General features: G+C 38.4%; 1 protein-coding gene across 1 annotated transcript; it reads left to right on the top strand.

The window, feature by feature from the left end:
* The first annotated feature begins 224 nt into the window (after nucleotides 1-224).
* tonsl (tonsoku-like, DNA repair protein) lies at nucleotides 225-17,124 on the top strand. Its single transcript, XM_066669684.1, has 28 exons — nucleotides 225-546; nucleotides 745-840; nucleotides 1,139-1,281; nucleotides 1,754-1,937; nucleotides 2,474-2,603; nucleotides 2,717-2,888; nucleotides 3,117-3,231; nucleotides 3,341-3,486; nucleotides 4,179-4,331; nucleotides 4,885-5,010; nucleotides 5,301-5,493; nucleotides 5,617-5,672; nucleotides 5,851-5,940; nucleotides 6,020-6,092; nucleotides 6,416-6,579; nucleotides 6,763-6,886; nucleotides 7,197-7,420; nucleotides 7,583-8,051; nucleotides 8,747-8,931; nucleotides 9,041-9,141; nucleotides 9,712-9,868; nucleotides 10,043-10,121; nucleotides 10,822-11,129; nucleotides 13,435-13,606; nucleotides 14,294-14,469; nucleotides 15,918-15,991; nucleotides 16,368-16,501; nucleotides 16,807-17,124. The coding sequence occupies exons 1-28, from the start codon at nucleotides 522-524 to the stop codon at nucleotides 16,992-16,994; spliced, it is 4,257 nt and encodes a 1,418-aa protein (XP_066525781.1). The 5' UTR covers nucleotides 225-521; the 3' UTR covers nucleotides 16,995-17,124.
* The last annotated feature ends 7,254 nt before the right edge of the window (nucleotides 17,125-24,378 follow it).

Below are 24,378 nucleotides of genomic sequence, written 5' to 3'. Positions count from 1 at the left end.
CTTCCAGATTCTAGTCATCTTTATTGCTGAAATCTACCATAGTATGACTTCAACAATACACTGCATTCCTCAGTTACACTGTGGTTGTGACTTGTTTTTCAGTGTCGTAGCCCTAAAACTCCGTCGTACCAAAGGCACCACAAGCTCTTTAAATTAAAATATAAGACTTAACTTTGACCTCACTGACGTGGAGCGTCTGGGGTTTGGCCTCAGTGGGAGAGACGGTTGTGTTGTGTCGCGTCGCTCCGCTCCAGCAGCCAATGAGCGAGCAGCAGCGCTGTTGGCGCGGTACCGCGAACAGAGCTAATATGTAGCGAGCTAAGCGGAGTTATAGCGCGTTGAGTTATAGTTTCATTTAGAAACGATGGATCACAGTTAGAGGTGGTGTAAATTATTGATCGGGAGCATGGGGGGGTTGGGGTTTCTCTGACATGTTATTCTTTTTGCATGTATTTTCTCTGATTGGCTAGTTTGTCTATTCAGCTAAGTTACTAGCCAACAGGCACTGCGCCGCTGGGACAATGAGCGCCACGAAAGAGATCAGACGTAAGTAACGTTGTTACTTTAGGTCCGACAGAGTTAGTGCTTTGCATTAAGAAATGTGGCTAACGATTGCCATGATTTGTACATATTTTATCTTCTTGTCTGTTCTAAAATAATTAAATAACTAGAACAGCTCTCTTAGATCCGACTACCTTTATCACTGTCACAACAGTTTGTTCAAACTCCGTGTTTTTTTCTCAGAACTCCAGAAAGCCAAAAGCAAAGCCCAAAGCAGCAGTAATCTGAAGGAAGAGGCTAGTATCTGCAACCAGCTCGGAGAGCTCTTGGCTAAAAATGGTAAAGATTCGAACTCGAGAATATGATTCTTACAATGATCTGTTTTGGGAAGAATCTCAAATGGCTTCTTGCTGCCTACATAGTGCGCTATGTGGATTTTGACTAAATGATTCGTGACAGTATACAAAAGCCTGTATTAAATGCTATAGAGGGAATCTATATATAAATACAACTTATTTCCTTTAGGCTCACAATGCACTGTTTGGTTGCAGAAGCCATTATTATTTCACGACATACATAGCGCATTGCGTAGTGTTGGAGCTGTTCAAGATCGAGCCTCATTTCCCGTTGTTTCTAGGCGATTACCTGGCTGCTATAGAGGAGCACCGGCGGGAGTTGGCCCTATCAGAGGCTTTACACGACGTGATTGGTTGCGCTGTGGCCAATCGGAAGATTGGAGAATGCTACGCCGAACTTGGAAATATTGAAGCTGCTTTGAAGGTAAAAATTCTAATACTGCCTTCAAGACCTCGTCGGAACCTAATATTACTTCTTAGAGTTCAGAGGCCGTGACTACAACATGAGCTTTCAAGTTACTTTTGATTGAACGGTTTAGGCCATGAAACGCTAAAATATTTTACAACGTGTGTTGTTGTTTGACAGTTGTCCCGCCCATTTCAGCCCTCCACTTCTCGTGGTTTTGCGAAATGATGTTTTATTATTGACCCACTCGACTAAACAGCCTGAGTTTATTTAAACATTTGTAACATTAGCAAAAGACCTGCCTACCTTCACCCTTAGAACTGGATATTTTCTGTGTCTTTTAAAATGACAATGTGTTGTTATTTTACCAAAGTAATTGTATGTTTACATGAGAATGGTCTTAGGCTGCTTTTCCAACCTCTGTGATATACACAGATTTTGAAAAGTACAATGATGTTGATGGTGACAGTATTACTGGTCTATTTTACAGCATCAGAGACGACATTTGGACCTGGCTCGCTCAGTCAATGATGCAGCAGAGGAACAGAGAGCTCTGGCCACCATTGGCAGAACATACCTCTTCCTTCATGACTCTGATCAGTCTCTGAACAGTCTGAAACAGGCAGAGGATGCTTTCAAGAAGAGTTTGGCTATAGTGGACCAACGCCTGGAAGGTCCGTTCTCATCTCCTGCTCGATTCTGGAGAAGGAAGTGAATAGAGGAATGGCAATAGAGTAGTGAACAGAGCAGACCTTAAGGACAGGACTTTGAGTTTGGTTAATAGTAAGAAGACAGAATTGAGCTGCAGCTAGGTCCCACATGCTATTTTAAATAATTTATTGGCATGTCATGTTACAAAAACAACAAAACTCACTTTTGATTGGTGCTGTAACATATGTTGCTACATGGGAGGTATCAACAACTTGTGATTAACAACAGACGATTTTATTGCTTTGTTCTGCTTACTTGGGAAAAGTTACATGCAATCAACACAAAAACAAAAACCCAATCATTTGGTAATTCATTGTCATTTGAAATCTTGCTTATATTTGAATATCTATCAATATGTTTAGAAACAGATGCCTAGATGCTTCTTTTAAAAATGTAGAGAGTAATGTGTTATAACTGACTATGCTATGTCTTTAATTTCAGTTCAGTGATTTGTTAGTATATTAGTAGTTTATGCTTGTGTCTTATATCTGTGCTGTAGGGACAGTTTCGGTGCGAGAGAGGAGTGAAATGAAAGCACGTCTGCTGTTGAACCTAGGCTTTGTGTGTGATGGCCTGAAAGATCCACAGCGCTGCAGTGATTTTATCCGCCAGAGCATCTACATCGCAGAGTGAGACACTCCTGCTTGGACCCTATACCACTCTACACTGAGTACATAATTCTTTAGATGGACAGATGGAATTTTTTTCATGCACTATGCCTAACTGTGTTCATTTTTCTTAGGAAGAACAATTTTCCAGAGGATCTCTACCGTGCCAATTTCAACCTGGGCACTATCCATTTCCGAAATGGGCAACATTCCCTTGCCATTCGGTGTTTTGAGAAAAGTAAAGAGTGTGCTCGCAAGATGAGTGACAAATTCAGCGAAAGCGACTGCTTCTACAACATTGGCAAGGTACCAGAGATCGCTGTGTTGTAAGGCTGCAGTTCTTAAATCTGGTCCTTGGGATCAACTTTCTAACAGAGTCCTGTTTTCTGTTTCAACTCTGGTAATCCAGCTCATGGAGGACTTGATAATCAGCTTAAGTACTATCTTAGATTTGCTGAGACATGAAGAAAGTTGTTGTTTTTGACAGGGCATCCCTGAGACTATACTCAAGCACGCTGTTATCTTTTTCTCTAGGTTCTACTGAATCTGGGGGACTTTCATGCTGCCCGGCGCTCTTTGAAGAAATCTTTCCATCTAGGGTCCCAACAGCCTGTGGAGAGGGAGGCAGTGAAAAGGGAATTAAAATATGGTGGGAGGAAGGGCATGATCATGATTATGTTTGGCTTTTTTTCTCTCTCTTTTCCTAATCATTGCTGAAATATATAATTTACTGTTTAATAATTATGTGGTTTCCATAGCAATCCGTGGGTATGGGCTGGAGGAGGCCATGTCATCTCTAAGTAATATGGTCTCTCAGGAGGCCTTGGGCGTTGCAGAGGAACTGGGTGATCTGTACTGCAAAGTGGGGTCCTATACCAAAGCTCTGGATGCTTACCACACCCAGGTAAGTACCTGCTATATATACATAAATGTTAAGAGCATTTACACAAAAGTTGTGGCATAAAGCAGGGGTCACGAATAGGCAGCCTAAGTCTGGACCAAGATGCTGTCCTCTCCAGACTTGTAACTGATAAATTATTATAATGGTTTAATTTGAATTAGAATTTGAATAGAGTGTTTGTTTTAAGTGGTGTGGCTCTTCTAGTCATTGCAGTTTAGGTTTAGCTCTACAGAAAATGTACAGATTAATCGCATGTGATTTTGCATATCACACCTGACGCTTCTCAGTCAGAGCTGTGTATTATGCTGTGGCTTGAATGAATGACACACAAACGGGACAGGGTTCCAGACACAGCTGTCCAGGGGCCAATAAAAATAGCATACAGGATGTGATAAAAGCTCTTTTGGTACTACACCAGAAACTTTTCTTTGTAGTTATAAAATGTTCCTATAACTACAAAGCTACTTCAATATGCAGGATGTGGCACTGATCATAATACAGGTTATGCATTATGTTCTGGACCTTGGCTTGAGAAAGCTTTCTCTAATTGGACCTAATTTCTCTAATTTATAATAAATTACCCCTAGCTCAGAGTATCGGGAGACATTTTGATTTATGTGCACAAATCTAATATTTAAAAGTATATATATTTCCTGAATGTTTGTTCCTGACAGTTTTTTTGTGTCTATATTTAGCTGTCGTGTGCTAAGGCTTTAGGGAAGTCATCCCGAGAGCTGGCTGTCATTCACGTTTCCCTGGCAGCCACATACTCAGACCTGCGGCAGTACCACAAAGCTATAGAACACTACAGACAAGAACTGGAGCTTAGGCAAGGCAATGCCAAAGAGGTATAATACAGCACCACACACACACAGAGCTTTGTCCCTTAAATTGATAAGTGCAGCAATTCATGTACACAAGATTTATTCGGAATCCCTGGTGCTATGATGATTCTAATGACCATTTACATTTGATATGATACAGCAATTTAAATGACGCTTTAGAGTAACTTAAATTTACATTTACATTAAATGTGTTAATTTAACAGCTGCTCTTATACAGAATGATTTGCGGAAGTTCCGTGTCAACTTCTTTTAGGATTCTAGGCTGAACCCAACAGATAAATGAATATAGGTGCGATAGCACTCCAGTCAGTGCTGATGCCTGGGAAAGAGGAACATATTACTAATTTAATAGTAATATCACTAAATTAAAAATATGCATGATGTTTTGATGCCTGGAAAAGAGATGTTTTGTTAGTGCTTATTCATTTTTCTTTCAGGGAAATGCTAGCTCTCAAAACATCATGCAAGTGTATTGTTTGGCGGCCCAATGCGCAAAATATGTACCTTGTCTGCGATGTTGCTATTAAACTTTTTATATATTTTGTGTGTGTCTCAGGAGTGTGAAACATGGCTGAACATTGCAGGATGTCAGGAGGAATGGGGCAAAAGCCTGGAGGAAGTGGAAAGTAGTTACACTGCTGCCCTGTGTTGTGCTGAGAGAGCATCTCAAAACAAATTACAGGTTAGTCATTCCTGCGTATTCCAAAGAGTGTAGTGCTCATTTAGCCCCAGCCCTGCTGGGAAGACAGTTTTTAATTCCTAAAATATTTTACTCCACTGGATGTAATCTTGTGCTCAGTACTGCATGCCAATATACCATTTATATATTACAACACAGCTCATACATTTCTCTATATAATTTTATCCTAATCTATGATTTCATGACAATTGCAGACTGCAGAATTGAAACCTCTCAGTCAGTCAGGATAATTCCTGTCCTTCTCTTTGGATGTTGTTTGTCCTGCATTACAGAGGCGAGTTCTGAAGGCGTGGCTGCTGGTGCAGAAGCGGTTTAATTCAGCAGATGTTGACGTCACAGAGGCTCGTCTTCAGGAGCTGCGTGAAGCAGAGAACTATGGCCTGGAGGACAGCGAGGAAGATGAGGAGGAAGAAGTGCCACAGAACAGTGAACCCCTGGATAGTGATATTCAGCTCTCAGATTCTGGTAAAAAAAAAAAAAAAAAAAACACCCAAAAAACAGAGGACTCAGTATTTAGTATTTGGCCTTAAATGTAATGAAAGTTGGAAAAGTTGCTTACTAATGTGCTGAATGGATTCTGTTGAGTAGATGAGGACCTGGAGGGCTATGATAAGCTTGTGACAGGCAGAAGAAAAACAGGGCGGGTAAGAGAGAAACTTCTGTTTAATTCCATCCTTTTATATCCATTTATTAAAGTAAATTCTTCATTCTGTATTATTTGACTACTTTTTAAGTTGAAAAGTTTTTTCATCCTTATTATTAATATTATATTAAACCTCTCCCTCCCTTTCCCCTCTCCTTCTCTTGCATGATCTCTTTTAGTGGAACAGGCGGAATGAGAAGGGTGAGACTGTGCTCCATCGAGCATGTATTGAGGGAAACCTAAAGCAGGTCCAGTACCTGGTAGAGCAGGTGAGCTGAGCTCATTACTTCAGTTCAAAAGATCCACATCTGAGTAATGGGGGCTGAAACGTTTTTCTTTCTGTCACAGGGACATCCCCTCAACCCCAGAGATAACTGTGGCTGGACTCCACTCCATGAGGCATCCAATCATGGACATCTAGGTAAATCTAGGTCACACCTTACTCAGTTCATTTCAATTTGATTTGTGTTCATGTATAAATTGTGTTTATGGTGTGAATTGGTATTTTATTTATTTATCTTTTATTTATTTTGTAGTCTGAGGACCAGTGTATTTCTGCTTCTATTTTGGAAATCTTATGTTATCTTTTAATTTTCTAATGTATCATCTTTAATTATTTTAGTGCACATTTTTAATCTGACATTTAACTGCATAGACACTATAATTTTGCTTTAGAAAGAAAATTGAGTGATTGATTAGATGGATCTGCACAGTTAACCTGCTTTGTGTATATTTCCCTGTTAGAGATTGTAGCATTGCTGCTGGACAAGGGCGCTAATGTTAATGACCCTGGAGGTGCACAGTGTGAGGGTGTGACACCCCTGCACGATGCCCTCGTCTGTGGTAACTTCCAGGTGGCACGGCTGCTGGTGCAGAAGGGCGCTTCAGTCAATGCCCGCAATAACAAGGTCTTGCACAGATGCACGTTTTCTACCTTAAGAGAAACAATATGTGTCAGTTGTCTCTGCATGCTTGTATAAACATTGCAGTATTGTCAGTGTGCATTCATCAATGTGGTTAAAGTGCCTTTGGTGTTATAAAAAGCTTATGGTCATTGAGTGCTTAGGAAAAATGTGGTTTCCTTCCTTCAGGGGGAAACACCGTTAGACAGCTTGCGACAGTGGAAGAAGACCTACATTCGGGAACTGGACAAATATACGGTGCAAGAGTGTGAAGAAACTGAGAAATTCCTAAAGACAGTAGTGACAGGTGGAGGTAAGAATGGGCAGAAATCACAGGCTGTTTTATTGATTAGAGCTGAGATTTATAGATAGTTTTACCTGATTTTGTGCTTTTCCTAGTTTAGCACTCTTGATTTAATTGAACCCATTTGCAAGCCCCTTCTGAGCTAAGTCTGATGTGGAAGAAGAGAGTAAGCAGAATGCTTAAATGTGTGGAGCATTGAATCCTCACAATTAAGGTTGGGAACACCTCGATTAAAGAAGGGCCAAAGTAGCTGTCAGTAATGTGCTCTTTTATATTATTTTAATTAACGTTAATATATTTTAAATACTTTTCATTTCAGTCGCAGCTTCTCTTGTGTCACCGGGACCTGTGCTGCAAGACAGTCAGCTTTTTGATGCTGAGTACTCAGAGCCACTACTGCAGCAGGATAAAACCCACTTCACTTCACAGCATGCCCTGCCTGGTACATGGATCCCACCAGAAGCCAGTACTCCACCTAGAGCCAGACGATCCACTGGACCTCGTCACCAAACCAGAGGCACTGAAGAGAATGTTCTGTTTGGGGTAAGACCAGACCTTGTGCATGCTCATTCACTAATAATAATGTTGTTTCAGAAGCCACTAATTTAAAAAGTTTTTAGGATCTCTGTGAGGTTTGTTTGCAGCTGTGCTGATTTTAATAGGCTTTTGGAATTCCACCCCAACTCTTTTGTTTTATTCCCCTAGGAGAGCATTGACTCTGATCATTCTGACTCTTCCATCAGCCCACTGCGTCCTGTGCGTCCCAGACGTCGTTTCCCAGAAATCCCTCCAGCCCCAAAAGAAGTTTGTCCCAGTCAGAATGACCCACAGACTCTGCAAGGGGGCATAGATCCAGTGTTGCCATCTGTGTCAGTCTCTGGCAGAGAGGAGTACCAGAGGGTTATGCAGAACCTGGGCAGTGCAAAGTCTCGTCTTCTTTCTCAAAGCTTATCTGAGCCAGCATTCAGTAGTACACCAGCTATATCGGTCGATCATTTTTCAGCTCTGGTGCCTGAAGATGAATATATAGATGATGATTGGCTGGAGAATGATTTGGGGAGTGCTCAGCCTAAAAAGAAAAGGAAAATTGTCTGTGACCAGGACAGACAAGACAGTACAGGGTCTTCTAGAAGTCAGATTCGTGTGTCTGGAACATCAGAGCTCTCTGCTAGAGGTGGGTCACCTAAAGATGTTATAAAAAAAAATTCTTCAAATTAAGAGTATAATTAAATGTTTATAGGGCTGGAATAATTTACCAATATGAAGGTTCATAACATGTTATGAATGTTATAACACAATTATGTCCTATTACTTTACAAGCTTTTCTGAGCATGGCCCATGTTAATGTATATCATAACATTTTTTTAGGAATGTTGATATTAGTGGTGTAACGGATCGCTGCTAATCTGAGATCCATACGGATCACCCTCCCATGTTTCAGTACACACATGAACCAATGATTAATCACCAAAGTTTAACTCTGTGGCATACAGTTTTAATGCCACTATATTTGCATGGCTCCACCCTTTTACGGTTCTATGGTGTGTTTAAATACATGTTGGGGAATTTAAGTTCAGTTAGCTTAACAAGCAACCCTGTTAGCTCAGCTTGTCACTACAAGTGTGTGTGTGATGGTGAGTGAATTTTCCTCAGTTCTCAGCATAGAGGAAAAAAAAATTAAATAAATATCAACCAGTTTCTCTTGATTGTGCTGTTCTGACTGGAAAAAAAATTAGTTTCAAAGCTAGATTGGATCATGAACAGTTATGTCATTTAATTTCATGTCATTTCCCAAACACGCAGCATCTTAAATGTGACTGATAATGGAGGCCCCCGTTTGTTTATTTTTCATCACATCTTACTCTACAGGTCAGTCCTCCTCCAGCAGGGGTCTCTCTTTGAAGAAGAGTAATAAGGCACGGCAAGTTAAGATGAATCAGCTGCCTGGCATAGAGATGCTGGGTAGGAGAGAGGTCAGCCGGTCACCAAGCCCCATCATCACCTCTGAAGATGACCCTGCTCAGCCTGTTCGCCCTCAAGTTTACAGCACACAGGCAACAGTTATTTAATCACGTTATCCGAAATGGGATGAATGTGTTTACTATATACTCTTAGTTACTGAATAATGGGTTGTTGAATTTGTTTTTTTTTTATTTGTTATAGCCACAAGCTGCTCCTCAAACCTCAGCACCTGTCATGCCTGCACCAATTAGGATGAGGGTCAGAGTTCAGAAGAATGTCTTCCTGATTCCTGTACCACACAGGTGGGAATGGCCATTTTTTATATTTATATATTTGTGTTTCTTTACTAGGTGCCTGCTTTGTATTTGCATTTTATTTAGAACATTAATCTACATCAATCATACATGTGCAAATATGTATACTGTAGCAGCAATTGGGTCACGGTTCAATCACAAATAACTGCCTGAAAAGCATAGGAATATGCTATAGGAGAATATTTGGGAAAACAAATGCAGAATACACAACTCATGAGGAACATCATTAGTGTTGCAACAAAAACAATGTGCTTGGCTTTAGTTAAGGTGTCCACTTTAAGCTTTTGTTTAATAGTTGCATGTAGAAACGAACAAAAGTCCCACGTATTAAACAAATCATTGTTACCCATTAAAATGTCAGACTTTGTCGAACAATATCGAATGACTGTGAGAGGTCTGCCTATACAAGAGGTGTACCTGACTATATCAGAAATTTATCAAGGGATGTCTTTCCTAAAGTACTAGCTGAAAGTGGCTGGACGTTATGTGAACTCTGTGGAAATTTGTATTTATGTATGTGCAATATATGTAATTCTTATGCATATAATTTGTTTCTAGTGAGGCTGACACCTGCACTGTGTCGTGGCTCTGTGAGCAGGCTGCTCAGCGTTATTATCAGACATGTGGGCTCCTGCCACGGCTCTCTCTCCAGAAAGAGGGTGCTCTCATCTCACCTACTGACTTGCTTCTGTCTGTGCTGCATACCAACGAAGAGGTTCAAACACAGATGCTTATTCTTATTAGTATCTGCATTTTACTATATATTTATCTTGCATAAATGAGCACTATGTTCATGAAAAGCTATTAGAAATGTAATTTGTTCTGATGGGTAGATGCACTAAGGAAATACGTTTGTGTATTAATGGTTGTGTGAACGATCTGAATGTAGGTTCTAGCAGAGGTGAGCTCCTGGGATCTCCCGCCTCTTCCTGAGCGCTATAAGAAAGCCTGTTCAAGTCTAGCAGTGGGTGAGTTTTAGTTTCTTTCATTTTTTGTAGATGACTTGCCACAAACACTTATGTAACATAAACTATATGGACTGTGTCATTTTGGGACACATCTCATCAGTGGATCCAGACTGAAACTTTGATCGTTTCCTTCAGTCCCACTGTTTTATCCAGAGCGACTCACAAAAGTGCTTAGTATTCATACAGAATGTATCCTAGATAGTACAATAGGTTAGAGTCCAAACACCCCCTAAGCTCAGATGCTGCCAGAATAAGGGCCAGTGCTTGTACCTAGGAAGAACAAAAACGTAGTATGTGCAATACACAGCATCTCATTAGTGCTCATATCTGGAATGAAAGCATTAGTAGCATTTATGCAAAGTTCCAGACCTCCTCTGGAAATAAAGTCTGCAAAAAAAGCTTTATGGCATGAGTTTCCATGACCGAGCGTGCAAGGTCAGCTGGTGTGAAGCATGCTGCTACAGGTCTCTGGAGCATTGTGAACATGCAGAAAAATCCTCACCTTTTTATAAATCTAGTTACACACACCAGTGAGCAATCCGTCAAACACACTGGGTGCAGTGGACAGCTGGAGCAGCAGGCTCCTCAGCAGTAGGATGCTTGCTCAAAGGGCACTTTAGCTGTGGATTAATTTTAGCCCTGATTGTCTTGGTCTCTGTATTTGAATATATCTAACAAAAAGTGTGTCTGTGTGGTGCAGAGGAGAACCGGCGTGTTTTGCGACTGTGTGAGGTGCTGGATGGCTCTCCATGTCTGACTCTCTGTGGGCTAAGTCTGTCACCTGTGTGTCTGGCTCCTCTTCTGCGTGCTCTCAAACTACAAGACAGTCTGACCGAGCTTCGTCTTTCTGCCAACCGTCTACATGACGAGCTCCTGCCTGAGCTCATCTCTGCAGTAATCACTATGCCCCGCCTACGACTTCTTGACATTTCAGCCAATCAGATCACAGGAGAAGGCCTTAAAAAGGCTGTTAAAACCTTGGAGGGAAGGAGTGATCTTACATTTCCGGTATTTGATATTCTTCTTTTTTATTTTTATTTAAAATTTACATTTTTTAAATTTATTAATTTTATTTGTCTGAAAGTGCTGCCAGTAATTTTTCCACTGTGACCTGATTTGGTTTGGTTCAAATTTTGCTCAAGATGGGTGTGTTGGGTTTTTTTTTTTTCTCCACTTTTCAAACAACTCATAACTTTCAATCATCTCTATGCAAACAATAAAATTAAATGTGTCTCCTGAGAATTTGTAGCCACATTTATTTAGTTAACTGGTCCTTACACAGCCTACTTAGTTTTAAATTCTCTTTTTATGTTAACAAATTAAAGCCCCTGGAAACCCATTTTGAAATTTAGATTTTATTTATTCAATTTAATTTAATTTAATTTAGTTATTTTTTATAATGCTACACTTGGGTGGTATGTAAAACATTTCAGCAAAGTTTAAATAAAAAAATATATATGATAAATCTCCCCTTTTAAAAATGACCAGCTCTCCTCTTGAAGTAGAATGGGCAGTCCTAAAAGTGGGTAATGCTTATGTCAGAATTACTCAGACCAATCACAAGACTACCATAGCCACGCTCGTCTGAGTCAAAGAGACTGGTGAGCTAAAGCTTAGGAGCCATTAGTGAGCAAACTAGCTATCCAGATACTCAGAAAGCTATGGAGAGGGTGTAAAAGACGTAAACGAGCATGAATGGATTAAGTTTGAGTATAGCAGAGATAGCAACAACACTCGATCGGCATGCTCAATGGAGTATCAGTGGAGAGAACAGCCTCAATGGGCCGGCGCACAGAGTAGCAGCGGGAAAGGCAGACCCACTCGGTCAGTAGTACAGCAGAGATAGCGGCCACACTGGGCTGACATATACAGCAAAGTAGCAGCGGGGCAAAGCACCAATTTGGAGACACTATAGAAATGATCTAGTTCCTACAATTATGTTAACAAAATAATCATACAAAACCAGACTCAAGACCACCAATACACCAAATTCTGTGACAGTCCAGTTCTGTGACCCTAGAGGGCGTTACTTCATAGCCTTGGCATAGGGGGTCTGACAGCTGCCGTCAGAAAAAAAGTTGTACTCATGATAGTTGTGACAACTCGTATTCAAAAGTGGGACGTGCAGTTTTCACATTCACACATGTGGGGCTTCATTAACACTTACAGCCTCGAACACATACCACATACTATGTGAAAACAGATGTGCTATGTTGTGTGGGTGATTGTAAGAGTTTATGTGAGAAAGTGTGCCTCCCTGGGGGCTTTTGTCTTCATTTTGCATGCTTTAATACTAGCATTAGGTGACAATCAAAATTCATTATATCAAAACACACAAAGATTAATAATAGAACTGGCAACCCTTTGACATGTTTGTGTTTTAAATTTTAAACAACCTTAAATTTTAAACAACCTGTTATCTTTCTTTTTATCTTTCATGTGGTATGCATTCTCTTTGATGTAATGCAGACACTGGTTTGCATATCACCACTGTTTGAAACTGAGACTTTAGAGATATTTATGGTTTTGTGGTTTTTAATATGATCTCTGCTCTGCTATATGTCTTGCTTCTGTACACCTTTAATTATAGGAAGCCAAACATTTATTACCTTGTTTGGATAAGTCACTGTCCTCTTCATTGCATATCACTTGCATACTTCTAAAAACCACCACTGAATAATACCTTTGTTCCTGAGATTTTTGTTATAGACATGGACACAAGAATGGCAAAATATATTACTCTATTGTCTTGCCACCTTTCTATATGAGTCCTCTTTGGAAAGTTTGTCCACACTGTGGCTATCGTGGTGACACCCCAGAGTATTTATTTCCGCTCAAGACAAGGCAAATCACTTTTAAATGGTGAAAAGTCTATAAACCTAAAATAAACACAGTAACAGTTTAAAAGCATAATTTAAAAACAATGGTAAGATCTAACAAAACAGTTTAGGAGTTTGTTAGATAACACATTTTCCACCCATTCTGATTATTAAACATGAACATATGGCCAAACCTAGTAGTAAGCTGACACTCTTTTTGAATGGTAGGATTTCCCTGTGAATAAGCACCATGTTGAGCATTACCAACCTTCACAATCATCTTAACCTGATTTTTAACTCATTTGTAAAACAATTTTTAACCCAGTGATTACTGGTACACTTTTTTGTCATTGAATAAACCAGTGGGCATTCTTCAGGGAGATTATTGATGACCTTGATAATAGTTGGAAAGCAACAGGTTTCTCACATGAATATGTATAGATGTCACTATATTTTCTCTGACATGCCTCTATATCTCTGTCTCCAACTTTCAGTGTCTTGAGGATTTGAATTTGAGTATGAATCCTCTTGGAGATGGTTGGTCTCAATCTTTGGCCTGTCTGCTCTCTGGCTGCCCTGTACTGGCCAATCTATCACTGCAGGCCTGTGACATTACAGCCCGCTTCCTGCAGCAACACCGCCTGCTGTTAGCAAGTGCTTTTACTGGTAAATATTTCATCAGTTACCTAAAAAAAAAAATAATAATTTATTTTTTGACTTCATGTACCCTTACTTTAATAAGTACTAATCAGCTCAGGTAAGAAAAGCACCAGACTCCTGAAATCATTCAGTTTTGCTCACATTTCCATGAACAGGGTGCACATTTTAGCCAGAGTTTGTACATTTCTCATGCTGTTCTAAATTGGGAATTAGGATTGATGTTTGCTAATCTTTCTGGTCAGTCAAACTGTCCCAGTGTTCCATCATTTCTGTTGGTCCTGTCACATTCAGACACCCAAGAGTTGTCTTTCTGGAATGTGGTAATGTTAGCGTTCTGCTCAGATCTGAAAGTATATAGAGACTGGTTTAAAACTTTTATATAGGAGTATCAAACATGACTTTACAAAAGAGGGGTGTATGCAACTTTTTAGCTGAGAAGATTATTTAACTTAAGTACTATACTCTTAACTACCAACCAATGCCCTGTTCAGTTCTAAAGGATGTCCATCCATTCTTGTCCTTTTTTTATAGTTTATTGTCAATCTGTTAAAACAAAAAGACTGTATTGAAGGCTGTATTGAACTGTGAACCTCTTCTTTTGTTATTCTCACAGAGCCTTCATATTCTGTTTTGTTTTTATGGAGGTATTTCTTTTATCGTTTTATTGTTCTAATCATTTTACTCTTAATACAGGTACAGGGCACCTGAGATCGGTGTGCCTGTCCCAAAATTCTCTGGGGTCAACAGGGTTTGAGCTGGTGTTGAAGACATTGCCTCTACAGTGCCTTACACACCTTGAGCTTAATGCAGTGTGTAAAGGCCCCACTGAACAGCCTGCTCTGGAGCTCCTAACCAAACTCCTCACACAGGTACACAGAGCCTTATTATTTACACTAATATCTTAAACTTGCCAAGTGTCATTTAGTATTTTAATGTGTACAAATAGATATTTTAAAAAATAAGGAGAAATAAACTTTAGTCGTGGTATAAAAATGTATTTGAATGCATTTGTTGTGTAGGAGCTGTGTATTTCAAATGACAGGAATTGTCTGTATTTAAATATTGTATCTCAAGGATATTGTATCTTAAGGATATTTTTTATGTTCTTATCTGTCTGTAAAATACATAAGGATTTACACAAAGAGTGAGAGCTAGCTTATGCACTTTCGGTTCTTTGAGAAGTCTGGGTCTTTGTGATAAATGTTAAAAGACAAGATCAGCAATTCTGGTCATAATTCGAAACCTAACCAGTGTAGTGTTATATTGCTCAGCCATTTAAACAGTAATCTTCCAAAAAAGCCATGAGCTTTTTGAGTTTTTGGAAATAGCTAGTCAGACCACTGTGTACATATAATTAGTTGCAAGTTGCATGCATCAAAGGAAAGAACTTTGAGTCAGAGGAAAGCACTTGAGTTGAAGTGTGAAACTGCAGTCATGTGCTTGGTAGCATTTATATGCTGGAGGATTTGTCACTCATTTTCATGGCAAACCTAGAGAATGTGTATGACTTATTTTATCTTAGGTTTTAAACTTTTAAATCATGTCAGGCCGCCACCAAACTACTCACATCAACTGTAAATTCAGGCATTGTATGTGAGCTTAATCGGTTCAACTTGTACGTGTCTAATTTTATAACTTACCAAACCACTGTGCTAAATAAATGGTGCAGTGATGCATTTGCGTGACTGGTAAAGTCCTATGCATAGGGTAAAACTACATGTATTCTTATGCTTCATTAAACTTTAGGTCCGTTGCCTTATCTACAGAAAATAGTAGGACTGCATCGCAGACCCCTGCAGTGTATCATCTTAGTGCTGCTTTGACTGATGGAGTGTAATATATTTGCACTATTATTATGCTTAATCCAATTGCAAATATATTTTTATTTTGTTGTGTGAATGTATTGCTCTGTAATTTATTTGCTGACTAGCAGTGAAAAAATCAAGCCTGTTGCCAGTTGAAGTACATTTTCACTATCAGAACTAAACTTTGTGTCTTTAAATACTTTCAGAGAACAAAAAAGCGTTTTCCATAAAAGTAGCAGAATTTTTGGGATTTTTGCTCATGCAGAGATGATATGTAATGCAAATTTAATCTTAAATGCCATTTTAACTAGTTCGGCTGCTGTATATTTCCAGTTTATGGATTTGCACTTAGGATCTATCATTTATCAGTGCCAAAGCACCACTACTGCTGAGTTGATATTATATATGCTGTTTCTGTTAGTCAACAGTTCTGAGAAGTACAGGTACACGTTAGTGTATATAAAGTAACTTCCCGTAAGAATGCGTGGACTGTGTATGTGTGTGTGTTCCAGGGTGAGTGCTTACTCACACATCTGAGCCTGGCTGCAAACGGACTGACAGATCAGAGCGTCCGCTCACTGGCCAGGTGACCTCTTAAATGTTACCATCAAACAGTGTTTTACTTATTTACTTGTTTTCTATGGTTATTATTTATCTCAGCTTACAGTCATTGATACTAGAGAGTTTCATATTCAGACAATCCAATAAGAATGTCTGGAGGTGTTTATGAGGAAATTTTGAGCTAAATTTGAGTTTGCTACACACTAAAAGCACTGAAAGTTAACAGGTTTTAACACCAGTTGTGTATTTGTATGTAGTCCTGCGGAAAATAAGAAACCACTTCTTTATGCAGTAACACCTGGTTTGAGAAATTTTATAGTTTGGTGTGGTTTGTGTAAACTGCAAGTGTGTGGTTTTTTTTTATTTTTTATTTCTGTGACATGTTTTGTGTACTTTCCCAGATGTCTACCACTCTGTCCATCTCTGGTGTCTCTGAACCTGTCAGCCAATCCGGCCGTGACATCAGAGGGCCTCTATAGTGTCCTCGGTGCTCTTAAAGAGGCCAGACGACCTTTGACACATCTTAACCTTCAAGGTCTGTGTCTTATTTTTCATGAGCCGTTCTAAGGATCGGAAACAGTTTCACTCCAAACTACTAGATTCCTCACATTTGAAAGGTTCTATTCTTAAATAGCTCCTAAAACAAAATCAGGTTGAAGGATGATGTTTTTAAAACCTTTTGTTTAGGCTAGCATAGTCCTAGAAGTATTGTGGTTAATATTCTCATAATGTATTAATTCATTCATTATCTGTAACTGCTTGTCCAGTTCAGGGTCACGATCATAATGTATTTATTAATTTTATTGCTTTTTTGATTGATTGTTTCTTGTTTTTTTTAAGGTTGCCAAGTGTGCGGGCCATGGGATGTGGAGTGTTTGGATGGCCTATCTGAGCGGGTCCAGGATTTGAGACTGTGTTCTCAGAGACTTAATAAGCTGGACCAGGAGATCCTGCAGAAGAACTGGCCGGGACACTTCATGACTCGTAACTCCCAATGCCTGCTCAGAACTGCCCCTACCTTACAGTGACCCACACTATCTGTAAAGACATGCAGAGTCTAGAAAAAACTGAACTGAGCAAAAAGCCAAGATGTCATTTTCACCAGGTTTCTTATCAGTAGTTGCCAAAATAATCTGCATGTGTGGTCACTGACATATGAGCCATATATATATATATATATATATATATATATATATATATATATATATATATATATTTATATATATATATATATATATATATATATATATATATATATATATATATATATATAAGGATTACAGTTGTAAAAATCCACGTAAATGTACAGATTTATGTGTGAGAGATATTTAAATGTGTCTGTTTTACTTACCTATCAAACTTCAGAACCAGTAAAATAGTTTTTCCCAGCGCTCTCTTCTTGAATCAATGTTGTTTTGAAATTCACCTGCATTAAGTAAAAGATGAAGTCATTTCTATAGAACTTGAAAATGATATCATTCTCTCTTTGTGTTTCTCAATTTGAAGGAGACTCCACAAACAAACAAAATGCAATGAGAAAAGAAACCAGATCGTTGATGGTTTTGGGTCTATATAAGCCTATGGTGGTGTTAGTGTGTATTGTGCTTGTATGGTAGGAGTGGTGCAACTGCTGGCATTTTTAAACCCCTCAGTGAGCTAATGTGTATGACTTGGCATCTTATGGTGGATCGACAAGATTAATGTTTCTTACTAAAAAGTGGACAGTGAGTAAATGGTGTACCAGTGGTAGCTGTGGAAAATAATAATCTTAATAAAGGTATAAAACAAACGATGGAGAGAAAGCACTGTTAATTTTGAAATGGAATTTCTTTAGACTGTGAGGTAGATTCAGCATAATCTAAGAGTTCAGACGCAGCACACTCCTATGGTCCCACCCTTGTTCTTAACAACAGAGGTTTCAGAAAGGACATGATCTAACACACATCTCATGCTGTGTTGAAAAAAAAACTCTTTGTATTGGGCTGTGGTTAAAATGTGTTTCTGCAGTTGCACACATTCCTGTGTGCCTCCTAAGACGAAGGCCTTGTGCAAAGTTGTGCCAAATATCATAATTGAGTCTAATATTGCACCATATTTTTGTTTTATTTTATTTATTTATTTATTTATTTACATAAATTGCCCATTAACATTTGTTTAGTCTTTATATTGAGATTTAAAAGCTTTTTCCCCCTCAACTTGCTGGCCCTGTAATCCTTCTCTGCTTCATTGATTCTAATCCAAGCCAAATGATTTGAACACAAGCAACATTGGTCCAAAGAGGAAGCTATAACCACTGAAATCCTTCTGGCATAAAAATAACAGGTGGGTAGGGTTTCCTCAATTCATACTAAACTAAATGTATAATTCTTTGGGTAGAACAATGACACAAGCAATAATTATTGCCAAGCAATGAACATGTCACAAGAAGTATAAAAGTAACAGCAGAACGTTATAGATTATGCATGAATTAGCACAGAAACAGCTCAATGAATAAAATGCTCACAAGCCAGTAGTTTGACCTGTCCCAAATCAGCAGTCATATATAGTGTATATGTATGTATGTATGTATGTGTGTGTGTATATATATATATATATATAGAGTGTTGAAAGATTTGTTGAGTAGTCATTATTTTAACAAGAGCATTTTATAATTGAATGAAAAAAATATTTTCATTTTGTTCAAATATAAGTTCCAAAGTCTTGATGCAATAAACAAATGTACTACTTAATATAAATTTAAACATATAAATGTAGTACTTGTATGCATAAAAAATAGGTTGGTCAAGACCCTAACACAAGAAGAAGGTGTGTGTATGTATATATGTATATACACACACACACCCATGCATGCATATGTATGTGGGTATATTTGATGTTTTGTAAAGATAAGTATCAGTTTCTTGTTGGTTGTGGTCCCATCTCAACCATTATCTGCATGTGTGGTCATTAGATGTGCTGCGTTTCTCACTGTAGCAATAACAGCTGTGACCTATGTGCCAAGCTTCTCAGTATATTTGCATTTTTAGCTTTAGGCAAGCTTGTGCTTCATGTTCATGTTTGAAATAAAATTTACATTTTTCATTTTCATCATCATACATATAAATAATTAAATAAAACATTTAAATATTACACAGAACTTGAACATATCTCACAACCTGTTATATAAGCACATCTTATAAGTATTTAGTACGTTGTCCATTCTTTTCAGTAAAAATCTTGGACATTTTCCCACATCCCCAAGTTCAGTCACTAAAAGGTGTACTGTGATTCGAAATTGATTTTACAGCTTTTTTTCAGTTGCTTTGGGCTGTTCTCAAAATTACTTGTTCAGACTCCACATCATCTAGCTACTTGTCCACCTCATAACAGCCATTTCTCATTTGTTTTGAATGAACAGCACATGCTTGACTTTGTGGAGCTGTCTGCTTTTCCTTACATTATCAGTTGCTTTTTTGTGTTGATTAGAATGTATTAGACTGGTTCTGTTTGGAACAGTTTAACCGCCTAAAACACCCATGCATTAGTCCATTGATTAAGTAAGTACACTCAAAGTTGATCCAGTTGTCATGATCTGTGAAGCTTATTTTATACATTTCTGTTAGACATTTTTGGTAAATGTCTACTGAACTGATGATTAGATCTCTGGTGAATAATGAATTTCAGTGATAAAGGGGAGTGTCTGAAGCTTTGGATCAAACAATTATCACTCAGTTCTCTAAAAAAGCTTGAAGTGGCTTCATGAACCTTGCCAAACATACATAATCTGCGAAACTAGTTTTCTCTATTGTGGTAGAATTTTCTTAAATAACTGACTTTTTTTTCTTCACCATCATTGAGAAACTTAGTCATTTGATAGGAAATGTTATTGTGTGTGGATGTGCAATCTGCCATTTCCTCCGAGTGTAATTTCAGTGAGCTTTCTGGTGGCATGCCTTAATCTCTGCTTAGTGAGGGCAGGGCCAGTGGGACTACCCACTGCTGGCTTTAGCCTAAGAGGCTAGGTGAACGACCCGAATTTGCTTCCTCCGTGCTAAAGTGCATTGCTGGTTCTGTGTGGACCAGAAGATGTCTTGAGGCTGAGCGAGAGTGAGGTGATCCTCATGTTTGGGGCCAGTGTACTGTACCCCAGGTGAAAGACCACAAGGAAAATACCACACCAATACCCTGGAGGAAGAGTAGGGTCAGACTGATGATTTTATTCAACAACATTGGAAACCTAGTTGGTTTCCCTGAAGCCCAGGGCACCCCGACTGAGCCGAAGGTGGAGCGGTGCTGATGTGACCTCTGGCTGCCACTGGGGGTTCACCGACCTGTTAGAAAAATTGTAAGAATACATACAGCTTTTGGGAAATAGTTGAACAAAGGAGTCTGCGTTCTCTTTGTGATACAAGGTACATCCAAATATAATAAGATAGCATTTCCTATCAAATGACTAAGGTTCTCAGTGATGGTGAGGAAGAAAAAAGTCAGCTATTTAAGAAAATTCTACCACAATAGAGAAAACTAGTTTCACAGATTAAGTAACTCTTTCTCCAAGGGACTGATACGGTGTTTCCAATTTGGAAGAACAGCCAGATCTCCTTGAAGTATTTCTCCTGGGGAGAAACATCTCCAACAGTGGGTGAATCATTCCTGCAATGTGTATTCCCACTGGCCCTGCCCACACTGGGTGGAGCTTAAGGCATGCAGTCAGAAAGCTCACCAAAATCACACACTTTTCGGAAGAGGCAGACTGTCTTACGCCCCAAATATAATAAGGTAACATTTCCTATCACAAATGACTAGGAAATGACATCTATCTCAAATCGGCTAGAAATGTCTTGCAATTCTTTCAGGCTGGTTAAATCTGCTAGGAACTCAGGTTCATCATCTTCTGAACCTCTATATTCTCTACCTATTGGGCCTACAGGGCACAGTAAAACTGCAGAAGCTGCTACTCTTGCTTGTTGTTCAACAAAACTATTGCCTCTAGTAGTTAGGGAAAACTCCTGCACATTTTACTATAGCTAGCTTAGTTGGATAAATTGCATAGCATTTGATATCGCCTGACCATGTGTTATTTCCGTCCCATCAGCCCTTACAATCACTCTTTGAGCCCATATTGAACCAAAATTATGGCATGGAGCATCTGCTTCTCATTGCACAATTTCTGTCCAAACCTTCATACTCATTAAAGATACTAAACATAGACTAAACCATTAAAATAAGCTCCAAAGTCTTCAACACACACAGACTATTATGGTGAAGGTGAAGCAATGAGCTGGTCCTTTCAGCTCATAATACGCTCTTGTTATTGTGGGCATATCAGTGCTTATTGCCTTATCTCAACCATTGTCATTTACTGTAACGCCACTCCACAAGCTAAGAGCGACTTGAGGCCTGGAACAGAGTTTTCCAAAGGGCAGTGGTTAGGCACAAATCTTGCTCAGAAATGTAAAATCCAACCTTTTTAATCAGGGACTTGACACATTTTTGGAATTCCTTTGGTTGAATTTAAGATCCAGTGAATGTAAAATATTCTGCACTGAGTTCAGTGATGTTGACAGGGAGCACAAAAATGTCTGCTTTTATATCAAATGTGCTGCCTGAGATTTTTGAGGGTGATATAACATATCATGTTTAATGGATCTCAATTTCTTCTTATTTTTATTATTTATAATTATTGTTATTATGTTATTATTTTGGCCTCCTTTAATAGGTCCTTTTGTTAATAATTTTTTGTATTATTATTTTATGGAGAAATAGAAAATGTAAAATAATAATAAGGGACAAAAAGCAGCAGTGAAGTGTCGAACTTGAGATTTGTTAAAATGGTGGTCCTTTTAACATTTCAATATTTTTTTTTAGTATGTAGTTATGTTAATCCCCCTTAAGAAGGCTCAAACATTACCATTTAAAAAAAAAAAAAAACCTTTCTCCAAATAATTCTGATTTACACTGGTGGTCTAGTTCAATATAATATAATAGTGACATATTGAGGCATAATCAATGCAAGCTTAATGACTTAAAAACAAATTAAGAAATGGTTTTATCATCATCACATTTGTCAAAAATCCAAACTTTTTAGGGGGTCTCTGTATATTCCACCTGCAAATACACAAACAGGTTTATGAAGTATTTCTTCTTATTTATCAGTTCATGTATAGAATTGTTCCAGTCTACCCAAGCCATCCGGGGCAGCTAAAACACAAAGCTTTCTTTAAGTTATGTTGCAGATTTTGTCTTACAAGCAGTCAGTGTGCAAGGGGTGCCTGTGGCTTCTTATTCCTTCTTTATTCATGACTAAATTACTTGCATGTGATAAGTTTGCACTGTACAGCAGAAGTTTAAAGAGCAATGCCAATGACATTACCGAAGAATTTAGCAACGACATAATCTGGTAGCTCTTTTTGTGTTCTTTTGTTAGTTTATCTGAAGCTTGGAAAAACTTTTTCTTTCAACTTTAATTCCTTAGTCATTTTAGAGTATAATGGCGTAGTTTGCCCATTCACTGATGTATAATAAGGGGAAGCCTTCGCCTAATGGTTAGAGGACCGGACTTGGTACCAGAAGGTTGCCGATTCAATCCCCAGGACCAGCAGGAACATCCATGGCTGAAGTGCCCTTGAGCAAGTCAGTGAACCCCCAATTAGGTACCTTGACTCGATATTGTGCCTGTAATACTTGAGATATGCTGACTATTACAAGCAATGAGTGTTTTTTGCCAGCCGCCAGGCACTGGCATGCTAAGTGGAGAAACAGTGCCACATTGCAGAAAACAACTTGAAAATGAATAACTTATTCATTAACATTAGCGAGATATAAATTATACAATCAGTTTTACCTCTTGACTAATGCAGAGTTAGCTAGCAAGAGAGCTAAATTAGCTAATCTTAGCTTACATTAAATAGCTTATTTCCCCTAACAGCAGTTTTTCATGATATTTATTTATAGTTATGAAATTTCAGTTCGGAAAAGTAAGGAAAATGTAAAAGATAAAGTATTATTGAATTAAATATAATGGTGTTGAACACAATCAATGGATCCACATCTTTCAACGGTGTACCTTTAATCTCAAATGGTGATGTAAAACAGGTGACTCTTTCCTAATACGTGTCTACAGAATACAATACATATACTCCTTTAGACTATATATATATATATACGCTAAATGTACATTCATGTAACTTTCACCTGGAATGTTTCTAACATTAGGAAAACCTTTACATAACGTTAGCCAAAGTTGTGGGAATGTTCCCTGTTAGCTGGGAACTCACTCACATTCAGTCACAAAGCAGAGAAATAAGAGTCTGACGTGCAAATTTTTCCAATAGATCCTATATATAACAAAAATGGCAATGTATCTAACAGATTTGAACAACTTTTTGCCTCAATATACTACACTGCTGGATCTTTCATGCCCCTGGTGCAAAGTAGCAGTGAGCTATTTGCTTCTGAGTGTTACAAGATACTCTCCAGCACAAGGAGAGGAGCAGTGTATGAGATAAATTTATGCATATTTCCCATCTGCTCCATATTAGTGCTGCACTCTTAAACCAGACAACCAGTGCCCAGTATTAGGCCCATGGAGAAAAAAACCCACAGCAGTTCATTTTCAGCTCATTTTTATTTGCAGTGTGTTTGGGCTTAACTGATGTTACCATACATAACTCCTACCTAATAACAACATGAAGAGTCATCTGTGATATAGTGCAGCAAAAATGAGGACTGCTACTTGTGACTGTAATGTGTTAGTGCTGAGTGATAAAGTAATTCTCATCTGTGCTACTTACTGGAGCAACCACGCCAGTCAATCTTACTAGTGAACTACTAGAGCGTGTGTGTGAGTTAACAGATGTTTTCCATTGTAGAAAAGGGGCTTTATATGACACCAAAAACGGTTCCTCTATTGTTATAAGCTTGACATTGTAATAACAGAGGAACCGTATTTGGTGCTATATTCACCCCTTTTATAAAAGGTGCTCTATAGAACTCTATAACACATTCTCCGTTAATCTGATGAACCTTTCATGATGCAAAAAGTTCTTTAAGTGTTCAGGGTTCTATATAGATGCACTTTCTTTATTAAAGAACCAGAAAAAGTAAAAATCCATTTTACTGTATATTGCATTTTGAATTTCCTCACTGGGGGACTTTATTATATTATGATTATCTTATTTAAGTACATGTACTTGAGTAACTTATTTATGTATAGAAGTATTTTTGTCTAGTTTGTAAAGACTAATGCTTGTATTTGGTTTATTTACTGTCTTTAGTTTTTTTTCACTACTGTCTGTTTCCTGGAGGAGCAATGATTAATTCTTTACTCAACACATCTGTAGTGTGAACCACTACCAATAGAGCTTATTTTGACTTTGACTAGAAACAAATGAGGAAAACGTCAAAAAATATTTCAGTTATTTATTAGAGCAA

Source organism: Hoplias malabaricus, chromosome 1, assembly GCF_029633855.1.
Source record: "Hoplias malabaricus isolate fHopMal1 chromosome 1, fHopMal1.hap1, whole genome shotgun sequence".
Classification (NCBI taxonomy): Eukaryota; Metazoa; Chordata; class Actinopteri; order Characiformes; family Erythrinidae; genus Hoplias; species Hoplias malabaricus.
Note: the sequence above shows the minus strand (reverse complement) of the source record. Positions and strands in the feature narration are given on the sequence as shown.

Coding starts and splice junctions, on each gene's coding strand:
- tonsl (XM_066669684.1), top strand. CDS start 522: ATGAGCGCCACGAAAGAGATCAGAC. Junction 9,142..9,711: donor CTGATTCCTGTACCACACAG/GTGGGAATGGCC, acceptor ATTTGTTTCTAG/TGAGGCTGACACCTGCACTG. Junction 14,470..15,917: donor TAACCAAACTCCTCACACAG/GTACACAGAGCC, acceptor TGTGTGTTCCAG/GGTGAGTGCTTACTCACACA.